Source organism: Myxocyprinus asiaticus, chromosome 40, assembly GCF_019703515.2.
Source record: "Myxocyprinus asiaticus isolate MX2 ecotype Aquarium Trade chromosome 40, UBuf_Myxa_2, whole genome shotgun sequence".
NCBI classification, from domain to species: Eukaryota; Metazoa; Chordata; class Actinopteri; order Cypriniformes; family Catostomidae; genus Myxocyprinus; species Myxocyprinus asiaticus.
The window spans coordinates 15,261,008-15,274,190 of record NC_059383.1 but is presented as its reverse complement, the minus strand read 5'-3'; the positions used below and the strand labels follow the sequence as shown (position 1 = coordinate 15,274,190).

General features: G+C 38.4%; 1 protein-coding gene across 4 annotated transcripts in view; it reads left to right on the top strand.

Moving 5' to 3' along the window:
* Positions 1–428: 428 nt before the first annotated feature.
* The window catches only part of LOC127430507 (nectin-1-like), a 36,687-nt gene continuing 23,932 nt past the window's right edge, over positions 429–13,183 (top strand). The window contains exon 1 of one of the 4 annotated variants that reach the window (XM_051680334.1): positions 429–1,260. In XM_051680334.1, the coding sequence (XP_051536294.1) occupies positions 1,209–1,260 (52 nt within the window). In that variant the 5' untranslated portion in view covers positions 429–1,208. The other 3 variants (XM_051680335.1, XM_051680336.1, XM_051680337.1) reach the window with 3 other exon arrangements.

The following is a 13,183-nucleotide window of genomic DNA, read 5'->3' as shown; positions in this document are numbered from 1 at the left end:
TTTCATTTTTGGGTGAACTATCCCTTTAAAGTAAACTATTGACCAGTTGTGCAATAATATAAAAATAGTAACCTTTACAACGACTGACAAATAGGATTGACTCTGAAGAGGATTAAACTCCGTTAATACGGCTCTGAAATCGCATTTACGTTCATAGACCACACGAGGGAGGTCTAGCACTATTTACCTACAGTAAATGGCCCCGTACTGTGAATTTCCTTAATTGTCATTTGAATGACTTCACTGCACCAATCAGAATCCGGATGTCGGCCTGCATTAATTTGTCAGTAATAGACTATACTTTTGACCAAACATGACTGAGTCTGCTGTTGATATCATACGGTTCTGTACCTTGTCCTTTGAATGCTGTGCTGGTTCCAGTCAAGCGATGTTTTCAAATATACTTTTAACCAGGGCCGCATTTTTATTCTTAGGCAGATCAAGTGAAGCCGACAAATTCCCGAGTAACTCTTTAGAGGACGCTTAGGGGGCCGTTCAACACTGACGCGTTTTTGCGTGTGTCTCCACTAGTTCTTTGTTTTATTTATATCTCTATGCAAACATGCGCTAGACTGACGTCTTTGATCGTTGCGCCACAGTTGAAAATGCTTCTCGAGACACTGGCGCTCGTGGCGCTGTGTCTAGTTTTAAGCGCAAGTACGATTTCTATGTGAACGGCCCCTTATAGAGACTTAGCTACTGTATGTCAAAGACACATGGATGGAGATGACCGCTCCAGGACAACTGCACATCAATTGACCGATCAAAACCCGATAACTATATAGTTCAGGCAGAAGGCTAACTTGACAGGGACCTCAATCGTAGGCTGATACTATCCATTCTTCATTATCCTCAGTGATTCGTGCTTTAAGCTGATTTATGTTCGATCCGCTGCCCACGCGCAGCCGAAAGTAATTTTTGTTTTCAAGTGGCCTCGCGCGCAGTTCAAAGTTCGTCTCAATGCGCGTAATTGTTTTACTGTTACAGGATTTTAAAGGGCTCGGACCAGCGCGTGGAACCCATCCTGACTGGATGACGAGTTAAGTGTCATAAAACAGTTGTACATCTGATCATCCTCGGTTGTCCTGGCCGCCAGACGCATCTCAATAAATGGAGAACTTGGATAATTGTTCTTTAAGGGAATGAGAGCTCTGTTAATTTAATATCGCACCAGCTATTTTTGAATTCGTTGCATATCAAACCAGAACATGATGTTTTTGAATTTGGTGCTTCCACTGATGGCTACCCTTTTGACAACAGGTAAGACAGATTATTTATTTCGTGTACGACTCTCTTTCTTGGTCTTTTATTTCTTTGATTAATGCATTCGTTATGGGGAGAATTTACGGTAGGCTTTAATAGTATCCCTCAGTATATAGAGAATAGCATAATGAAAAGTCAAATAAGATAGTAATTAAAAGTTCAAAAGCTGCAAGAAGCTCATTACACGGCATACACATGCATATCTGTAAAAGTATAGGCCTACTTTTTAGCTTTATGAAATTTGAAATGTAATAATTTTTTGTGAGGCAAGAGCTTGAGCATCACCACGTAGCATGCACTGTTTTAATGCAGTGCAATTGCCAATGATGTGGCATGATGAAGCAATGTAACAACAGAATCGTGGTTTTGTTATGTAATAGCGAAGGTCTGAGATCTTTCATGCCAAAATGCCATAAGAAACATCTGGTAAATGTGATTGCGTTTTTCATCAAAACAATGAAATCGGCTTGTGTTGAGAATAGATCAGTAGTCCCACGCACAGCGTGCTGGTTTGTGTGTGTGTGTGGTTTTTTGGGGGGATTTGTGGCATTAATTTCGACGTGCTGTATGCACTGATCAGCTGTGTATGTAGAGTATCAGCCCTGGACAGGAGATTTAAATATATCATTTGAATTATGAATTCTTCCTCCAGACAAGGGCGTAGCAGCCGCGGGGTACGTGAGAGACACGGCCCCCGGACTCTTTAAAAAGGTGATTTTTGTTCCCCACACTATTCCAAGCTAAACCCATATCGAGTCCAAATTGTGGATTTGTATACAGTATTCTTTGTGTTTTGTTACTTTGAGCTGATTGAGTGACCATCCAGCCAGTCACAGGTGAGTTTCATGAGCCGAAACAACCCTTACATAATAGGTCGTCAGTCAGACAGTCTAATCAACACAGCTCCGTTCATTTCTACAAAGTTGCTGTCAACAATGCTCATTTATCCATGTTTTTAATCGGCATTGATGTTGATCTAAATGAATAATTTAGAGATGAGGAACACACAAATAAGAGTTATTTATCAGCATATCATTCTTGATTGGCAGAATTACGTGAAATGCACTGCAGAAAAAAAAGGGCAATCCTTCTTTTAAGCACACATTGTAAGTGGAGTTTATATCAGCACTTGAGTCTTCATTAATTTAAGGTTTTTTTATTATGTTTGTGAGGTAATAGTTTGATCGGTTGTTTTTGCAATTTAAGCAGATTACTAGATCTGTGTGAAATATGTAAAGCAATTTTTAATATCAGCTCCTGTTTTTTACCTCTATGTTGGTGTGCAGTCCACAAACTGTAGGATATAAGATAGATCTGCTGTGTTCTTAGAACATTTTACTGAAGCGAATAGATATGTAGACACACTTTTTTATACATGAAAACGGACATTACTGAAACTCATAATAATATAAGACTGTTATTGTTGTCTTTTGATAAAAGTCATGCTCAGCAGCTCACAAACTGTAGGGAAATGATAGATTTGCTTTGTTCTTATAATTCATGAAACCTCTACTAAAGTCTCTTTGTAGGTCTGTAGACATAAACATTTTAAAGGATTACAATTTTCTTTTGATCGTTGATTTAGTGACTAACTCATTTCACACAAGACATCAACCGGTGGCATCACCAGAAATGGTCACTGAATCATTAAATGGATCTGAATGAATTTTGGTGAACGTAGTCAAAACACTCGAGCCACTTGGATGCATTTAAAGAGTAAAACATAAAATTGTGCACATGCACAATTGTCATTATTGTAATTGATTAAATAATTTATTCATGACCAGATTGTGCTCAGTCTTTTATTGTCATGTGTGAAACAGAAGCAAGTGCTCCACAAGATGCCCTTTATTTTTGCAGCTAATTTTGCTTAATTTTGCAATTATATTGCAATTATTGAATCTTTAAAATACACCAAATATTAAAAGTAAATAATATGTATATATTAATATAATACTTATATCATACTTATATATTAATATATACTGTTATATATTGCCACCTTCTGACAGCTGTGTCCCCCTTTTAAAATGACTGCTACATCCCTGCCTCTTGTAAACATCTAAACAATGATATTGTTCTTTGACTTTTCCATGTTTTTCGTTTGGCTATTATTTTTTAGATTAGATGAATGGGGATGCTTATGGCATATTTATTTTAGGGAAAAAAGAAAAAAAAAAGATCATTGACCAAGTCAACTGGTTTCTACAGTTTAATTCTAATTATTAAAGTTCTATCATAAAAAATGCTGTTTCTTAAAAGTTGGTATGCTTTCTTTCAAATGGTATCACATATTCTTAAACACATAAAACATATAAAAAAAAAAAATACAAATATTCTTTAAAAATGTTTTCAGATCATTCCTACGGCCCTGCTTCAGACATTGTCTGTCCGCTGTCATAGTTTCTTTATTAAACAACACGCGCAAGTAATGTGAATGTGCGCGTGCTTTAAAACGCTAGTACAGCTCTAGAAACTATTCGCCAAGAATATAATCAGTTAATATTTGTACTCACAGCTCTTTTAAATCGGAAATAAATAAAATTGTCAACACTCCACTACCTAATCACTTGCCGAATTGCCAGAGACAACACATTGCTCACACGCTTCTCTTGATATTTGTCTCAGTTAGTCAATTGGGCCTATAATTAGATTAATTTAAAAACAATAGGCAATGTTATATTGTGGTAGGCTATATTCTAAACGTGTGCGCCTCACGCACTTTATCATGCCATAAATTCCCATTTTAGTTGATCATCAAGATGAACTTTTCAAAGGGAGGATGAGCAGCAAATGTGAATATGTAGTTGAATTAAGTCTTTATTCACACCCTGTGACATTAATATTTTGTCAGTTCTGCCTCAGACGCTATATATTGGGAGAAGCTGAATGTTATAAATGCATGAGATATTGTATTGCTATAAGCCAATGGCTAAATGTGCTGGTTTGGTTGAAATATGTTTGCAGTGCATAAAATGGCAGAAAATATGAAGTTGCCCCATTTTCAAATGCATGTGTATAATCCAACAAATTATGTATTAATTTATATTTTTACATTATGTAGGCCTGTGGTAAAAAAAAAAAAAAAAAAAAAAAAACTGTGCGAAACAATGTCAAGGACTGTTTAAAAACTGGTTATTGGTTGTACAAGAACATCATTGCTCTTAGTCTTTTTGTTGTTGTCTCTGCTTTCATTTATTCTAATGAAATACCTCTCTTTTCCCTCATATTCTGCTTAGATTCCAATCTGTCCTTGAAGTCAAACTAAAGCATATTCACTATAGTTTCCAGTGGGAATCATGAGAAAGACCCAAAAATAGAACCTCATTCAGGGTTATTTCTGATCTACAGCCAAAACCAACCACAAAATTTCACATGAACCTGACGTAGACAGATAAAACACTTTTAGATTTTTGTTCTTGAAAAATTAGTAATTGTCAGTTACCATGACTTGTGCAATTTATTGCACCTCACTTGAGTAGGAAGTATACAAACATAATAGTATGTGCAAAATGTCATGTAGCAGGGTCTGAGAAGATTGTTAAAAATTAAAATAGAAGTTACATTTTTAAACCCACATAAATATGAAAGCATTTCTCCATTTGCAGCTCTAATTAGAAAGAATTATTGAAAACAATGTTCGTATTGTTTACATGTGTTTACATGTATGTGTGTGTGAGGCCTGTCTGGTGTTAAGACTTGTCTGGTCCTACTGTGGCTGATCCTGATCCTGACCCACTTTCCCCCCTTACTATCAGCACTCCGCCTTTAACTGCCACTGAGTACACTCCCACCATCTGTTATCCCCTGGCCCGTTGCCATGGTGATACTTGGAGTCTTTTCTAAACGGGCGATGCAGTAGTCCGTGGGTAATGTAGTAAGGGGCGGATTCCAGCAACAGGTCATTGTACTAAAACCATGAGGCCATGGATGTAAGCCAGCTCAGTACAAGTGACGCAACCCTCTGTGCTTGAGTAATGATGAGCTGTGATTAAGTTGAGCGACTAATCACTAAAACGCTTCAACTGGACCAATCTTCCAACTCAGTACCATGGGTGGGCAAAAATCAATCAGCAATGGATATCAAAGAAAATCTGGATTAAGAGGGTTCAGTCACATGGACCATGTCAGAGTTACCCAATGATATTCTCTTGTTTTTAAAATTTATTGTATCCACTTTTTCAGTTTTGATGATCTTTATAAGTTTGTTTGAATCATCATGTTCACTTCTCCTATATGTAGGCCTATTTTCAAATTCGATGTGTTTTTTAGTGGTCACTAAAAACCAGGGGCATCACTTTGTTTTAAAAAGTGTTGGGGACATGCTGGTTGTGACATCACAAAACTCATGAATATTCATTAGGTTGTGCACAGAAAATTTCAAATTATCTTACTGTTTTGGATCAACCATTGGTTACATTTGGTGACTGATTGGTCTCGTGACCATCTGTACACATCTGTTTGCATTTTGCTTTCTGATTTCACTCGAAAGGAGCTTGAACTGCAGAACAGCAGAGTGAAAAGAGCGCATCTGGATGCATAAAAGAACATCATCGCCCGCTTACACTCAACGAGCACGAGCACACATTATAACATTAAAAATAAAAAACTCCAGCGCTGGATCGCCACTTATTTGAACACACACAAACGAAATGGAAACTCCTGCTCAAGAACTGGAGATGTTTCTTCTGCAATAGACACTTTCCTGAAGAAAGCTATTTCAAAAAGTGGTGGGGACATGTCCCACCCATCACACTCGTAAATGACGACTATGCTAAAAACAGATAATTATGTTTTTCAAGCCATTTCAAATTAATTTAGATTCGGATGTGACTAAAAGTGGTGATGTCCAAGCGGTTATAGTGAATGGTTAACTCTGTAACTTATCCATCCATTTCCATCAGTTTAATCCATTCATTCAGACAGATAGCGTACTGGTTTGAGTAATCAATCAGTCAAAATGCTATAGAGGCACTGCCTGCTCTTACATATACAGACTTTTTAACTTGAGAAAAGCAATAAGCCCATGTAAAACAAGTGTTTTCGAGCAGTGTCATCGCATGTAATGGTAGATCATCTGGTGAGAGTTGATAACCCTGCCTGATGGTATTACTCAAAGAGAGGCTCTTAGGGTGGCTCTCACAATTAACTGGCACATCATATTAAGTATGATAGCTTGCTTAAGGCAGCATACTGCTGTGGTGCTCAACTCTGGTTAGCCTTACCCAGTACTACAATTAAATCTTTAAGATCAAATAGTTCACCCAAAAATGAAAAGTCTGTAATTTTCTTCACCCTCTTGTCATTCCAAACCTGTTGAACACAAAAGGTGAATTTTTTAAGAATATCTTGGCCACTCTTTTATAATAAAAAGTGAATGAGGACTGGTTATGGTGCTTATTTGTAATTTTAGAGAATGACAGCCCCAGTCCTCATTCACTTTTAATGGACAAAAATTACATTACAGTGTTCAAAGAAAAGGTTTTGTCTCCTCAAATGATACATGATAGTGATGCAGCCTGTAACAGTTAAAGGATGGGCAAGGAGGAGGCGGGAACTGGCTAAACAGTCAACGTAAAGTTTAACGGCCGCATGTGTCTTTCTCTCGAACCGGCATCTCCGGCTTCCCTTTATCTCACTCTCCCGCTGATCAGCTGATTCAGTGCCGGCCGTGCACCTTCACGCCCTCCTCCTTGTCACACAGCCGTTAAAGGAGATTATTGATAATAAATGCTCTTATAATCATTCCATCAGGGAATTATAGTGTTTTCATACAGTCTTGCCCACATCCTTCAAAATATGGGCAAGACTGCATGAATACACTACCATTCCCTGTTGGAAGATGGTGACCTTTGCTATACCTGCTGTCTTATAAATATGACAACATGACTGAATGCAAAGGTGTTGGAATGATTATAAGAGCATTTATTATCATTATGTTCCTTTAATGGCTGTATCACTATCATGTATCATCTGAGGAGACAAAACAACTTCTTTGAACACGATAATCTAATTTCTGTTTGAAAATTAAGAAAAAGTGAAGGGAGTGTGTGGACTATTGTTTTTACTGTTATTATAATGGCTTCCATGTTAACACGATACAGTCATTGCTACTCCAGCCTGCAGATATCACCAGCTTTGCCTGTCTGCTTTTAGATTAACAGCCTAGTAGTGCTTAGAGATTTGTGATGAGTATAATGATGGACAGCTCTCAGGGAAGAAAAGCAGTGTGGAGAAAATCGAAACGTTGTTGTTGCTTTTGTGTTTCTGATGATACTTTTTTAATAATTGTTAATTTTAGAATTTTCCTGGTGTTTTGCATTGTCTTTAGTGAAATCAAACCTCAAAGTTTGGGTTAGCATAATCTCAGCCTCATATGGCATGCCTACAGATCACCCACATTCCATTCACTAACTGCATATTGCACACAAAATGGTAAGCAGTGGCTGAAAAGGCCAGTTTCAGTTGTACATTCCCCTTTGTTTTATGTCTGTGGAATAAATTAAGTTCCAAATATAAGTTCGGAAAGAGCATGTTCATCTAGGCCTGCCAATCTTATCCCAAGAATATATAGGCGGCTGCTTCCCTTCGCAAAGGCTATAATTCATCCGGCATCCCTCCACCTCCCTGTCTCCACCTTTATATTTCATAAAGCATTTACCAATTATTAAAAAATAAGTCCGGGGGGCAGGGCGATCTAAGAGCTCAAGCTCAGTCCTATGCTCGTGCCCCTCCACTGTGGACAGCACACCAAATACATTTACTTTAATTACCAATATGTACCAGCGAACTTGTGAGTCAAAACGTAATACTTTTGGACAGACAGAAATTCAGATTTTTAGACTTGTATAGCTGTTTAAGGACTGGGACTGCTGTGTCATTATTTTAATGGCTTTTTCCCATGCTGGTTTATTATTGTGGTATTTCAGATAAACCCGCCCCTAAAAGGCACATAAAAACTGGTTGGTCACTTGACATATCAGTCAAACGGTCTCTTCCTTCCTTAGTGGGCAGATCTTGGCCAGAATAAGCTGCAAAGTGGACCAGACTTAGGGTGTATTCACACTTGTAGTTCGGTTCTTTTGGTCCAGACCAAAAAAGAAAATGATACATTTAGTCCTGGTTCACTTAGCGTTCACAGTGTTATTTTTCACACTGAACCTAAAGATATAAAACAAAAGGCATCAGGAAAAAGACACAACCTGATTGGACAGCTTTTATGATGTATTTTTGCGACGGAACTTTCCGAACATCCAAAACAATGCTGGCTGCTGGGTTAAATGCGCTTGTTAGATTTATATATGTACATCTGGTGGTATTTTTACCAGCTGAGAACAAATGAAGAGCTAATAAAATGTGTAAAGGTGTCAAAACAGTGCCAGGAATTCCTCCGATGCACACACAAACATAGATATGCTGCAAGGACAACCGTCAGCGGTTCCGACGCCTGTACCGAACTGTAATGGGCAACATAGCTCCTATGATGAGAAGAACCATGTATGCCTGAAGTCAGTATTAGGCAAATTACTTCCTGTTTTTGGTCTGTTTAGACGTCTTTGGTCCATGTTGCGTTCATATATCAATCGAACCACACCAGAGTTCGTTTGGAAGCGGACCGAGACCCACTATTCAGACGGTCTCGGTCCGCTTGTTTGGTGCGCACCAAGGATCGGATGGCAGCGTTCACACTTGTTCAAATGAACCGCACTAACAGAGCAATTGCAACAGAGTTCGCTTTAATCGAACCAAACCTGCCAAGTATGAACACACCCTTAATGTCAATTGTCAAATGTTTGGCTATGCAAGACTGTATCAAATTTTAAGAACTGGTATTGCCCTTTGGTAAATACGGAAACACTATGAAATATAAAGCAAGCCAGCATATGAATTTCAACTGTGGTTCATGAGAAATATTGAGTCTGTTTGAATAGCCCATAAAGCTGGCTCTACACTAGTAGACTCAGAACAACTCGAATTGGGTGGGGGGTGTCATACTTAATGACTGTTTTCGCTAATCTTGCCCTCCTAGTCAGTGAGCCTGTCACATTTACTGATTAAAAATGGAGGTAAGGTGTCACACTTAACGACTGCCTTTGACTTTGTTCTGTGCCTTATCACTGCAGCAGTAGTATAAATAGTAATTAAAACCTGGCTACTCATAATCGTTATTGTATATTTAAATGGTTCCTTACCATGTACATTGAGTTCGGCAGTGATCTCCGACCACTTTTTTATCTTTTAGTGGTCTGCCATGATATGACATATGAAATATTTCATACAATCATACGTGCTGACTCCAAAGAGCAATAAACGTCTCTTCCAAATGCACTGTCCACGAGCACTTTTTTGTGCAGAAAAAAATCGCTTCCGTCCTCCGGCAAAAAAACACTTTATACATGAAATGCACTCATTGGTCACTGCCTTGGTGGCGTGTTCCCACCCCACCCACAGCCAGTGATAATTTCAAGCAAGACGGATGTGTATTTTCAGTGTTTCAAGGCATTAACTCAGCTGGGAGTCCAGACAGACAAGTGATTAACACCTCCTGCTGAGAGGTGCTAATGGGTGCTCTTTCTCCCTCTGCCTGGCCAGTGATTATGTTAATGAAGCTAACACCTGGAAAAATCCAGCTATACATAGAGCCAGCTTTACATTCTAAATGCATATATTTTTTTCCGCCCTTTTAAAAGTTGAAAGGCCTATTTATTTATATATTCTAACTACGCATGAATAAAGTTGTATTTAATTATTTGCATTTTTCTTTGCTGTCTGCAACCCTATCAGAAGAGACTTGCAACCCATTTTTGAGAATGGGTTGAGAACCACTGCTCTAAACAATTTCCAAGGAATGCCACATTTCTGGCAGCTGCAGTTGTTGTCATTGAGAAGATTAGAGTAGAACAGTATGGCCACGGTAGGTTGGAAACTACTATTTGTCGGGTGACGAAGAGTATGAAAATCCTCTCAATCCTATGACCTATCATCCTTTATCTCTGCTTGGTTTTAAGTCATGTCTGAAAGCTAAATCCTACCCCAGTGCTTTCCATATGTACTTCATTAGCATCAGATCTATGGGATGGACCATTTTACTTTGAGTCTGCTAAAGGGGAAAATGGAAGAACAGAATTAAATTCACGCTCTGTAAAGACCTACGATAACTGTCTTAATGTAGTGAAATGTAGCAGTGCAAATTATAATCACAAATCTTCTTGAACATTTCTATGAAAATGGAAAGAGCTCAGCTTTGAAGATAAAAGTGGACCTGAGATATCCTCGCTCTTGATCTATGCGTGTATATAACACTGAGCAGTGGAGCAGAACTGGGATAATTCACAGTTTAGGGTGTGATGATAGAGAAGAAGAGCAGGGTAAGAGTCATCGACTTGCACATGACCTGGCAGTTTTTAAGGATTTACCTATGTCCATTCTGAGTCACATTTGGGTGGGACTGGAAACAAAATGGGGCATTGATCACTTGTCACCTGGTAATATAAGTACTAGAAGAGGCTGGTTAATTTATAATGTCTTTATGACATGTTGTGGCAAATTATGCTGGTGTGGCAAACTATTTTTTGACATTTCCCTGTATTATTTACACACAGCTGTGATGTTTGTGGTAAACTTATAGTTACATGAAATGCTCTTCACAACAGTGTTCGAACTGAGTTCGAGCTCTTGGGGGGTCCCCTTACACACGACGATGAAAATGCTGGTAGCGTGAAAGCACGGGACTGTTTACCCCATTTGAACTGAATAATTACATCAGACACACGTATGACTCCCCAAGAATCACTATGGGAATCACTACCAAAAATTCACAGAATAATTAAATATATTGATTAAAATGAGTAATTTCGATATTTGTATGAATTGCAAAACAAGAGTAAGATATTAAGTTCAATAATAGACTATAATTTTTTGTACTTAAATAGTGGTCACCATGGCTGAGAAGCATAGTACATGCTGGAGCTATAAATAAGATGTAGCTCATATTACTACATGCTTCAGTGAGTTGTTTTCTCTCTTATCGCAATCGTTTTTCCAACATGGCTTACGTATTTAAAGATATTGAGGGAGGGTGCTCGTCACAGGCACAGCATAATACATGGACAAAGATATTTTTCCACATAGCATCCGTGTAATAAAATAGTGAGTTAACATATAGTGTTAGATAAATACCGGCAAAACTATGTCCATATTAACTGCACGCATATTAAGATTTGGCGACGGTTTAGTTCTAGTATAGAAGATGATCTAATGTTAGTAATTTAGGTGTACCAACAATCATAAATCAAAGAACAACTTACTGTGAGGTGAAAATGAGGATCCACACTGACATTTAGTAAATTTCCATCCAACTATTTTTATGCTCATTTTGAAATTGTGCATAAGAATTCCTGAATGGAAATGCTAGATATGCAAATAAATTCACTTAAAATTGAATGCGCTAGGAGGAGGTGGATCTTCTAGAGTTTTGCATTAGTTAAAATGCGCATTAAGGTGATGGAAACGGTTTATTCGCAAAACGATGACGTGTTTTGACCATTCGTGCATGTGTTATGAGTGTGCGATAGCTTGATGTGACTAGCCCACCGAACGGTCCGACCTTGGCACATAATTCTTTGAACATAGTGCTTGACATTCGGAAGTGTTTAACCCACAGCTGGTCGATAAAGTGAGTCCTCACAATCCGCCAGAACAGTTTTGAGAGCGAGTGCTCCCAGGTAGGGCCTATGCGGAGACTGGCGGTGTGTCGGCATCACTGCTATTTCAGACCACATTGTATCAGATATTACACTTATTCTGCGGTGTCTCGTGGATGCATTTAATAAAATGAGATACTTGCTCCAATCTTGCAAATAAAACTGTCCCCAAAGCAGGGAGAGGTCATTCAGCAGCTCGATTATGACGGGGCGTCTCCCTCATGATAATACGCATTATGTAGTGGATGGAAACGAGCAGCAATTCGTATTTTCTTAAGTTGAATTTTTAGAAATGCACTTAAAAAAATGCTAAATATTTTGGATGGAAACCTAGCAAGTGTCACTCAGTCGCTGTCTGTAAATTCCATCAGAAAACAGCGCAAGGCGCACTCGAGCGTGTTTTGAATTTTCCGACACAAAAAAAGTTATTGGATTATTTATGAAATCTGGAACACACACTTGTCAATGTTGAATTGTGCCACCGCAATCATTGATGAATTGATGAATTGATGAGTAAATTTGTTTTGGCCTTATAAGGGGGTCCCTTAACTCATATGGAATTTTTTTTTTTCACAATAAGACCAGGAACATGCACAAAGATTTTGTGTCACCTGGTCAACAACTTTGAGGGCATGTTGAAGCGGGTTTCGCACAGGGCACCATACAAGCTAGAACCGCCACTGCTGCAGTTTGCAGTTTGAGTTTGTTTTTATAGACAAGATTGCCCAAACAATCAATCTGCTGGTAATTTTAATGGAAATACTCAGCAATTCTGGATGCCTTGTGCACAGCTTGGTGTTGGATATTTAATGATCCTTCTGTAGCTCTCATTCCTCAAAGCTTTTAATCAGCTCAGAGACCAGAGCTCATCAGTCCAAAGGAAGAGTGGGAGGAAATAAGGTCATATCTAAGTGACATACAAGAAGCCATAATGCATTTGATTGACAGGTGTGGTTTCAATCTTCTTCAAAGTGCATCATGCACCATATTGCATTAAAGTTTTGCATACATGTTGATTTCTTTAAAGTGAAATTGTGTTATTTTGTCAATGTTTAAATACTTTCTTCTGTCCCAGCTTAATGTGGAAAGACAATTCTAAGTAAGCCATCTGCAGGCTGACTTCCTGAAAAGTGTAAACAGATGGCTATGTGGCACTTTCAAGACATTGCTCTGTTTGTTTGATCATGCCATCCGGCCATATGTAACAACAATGGCTC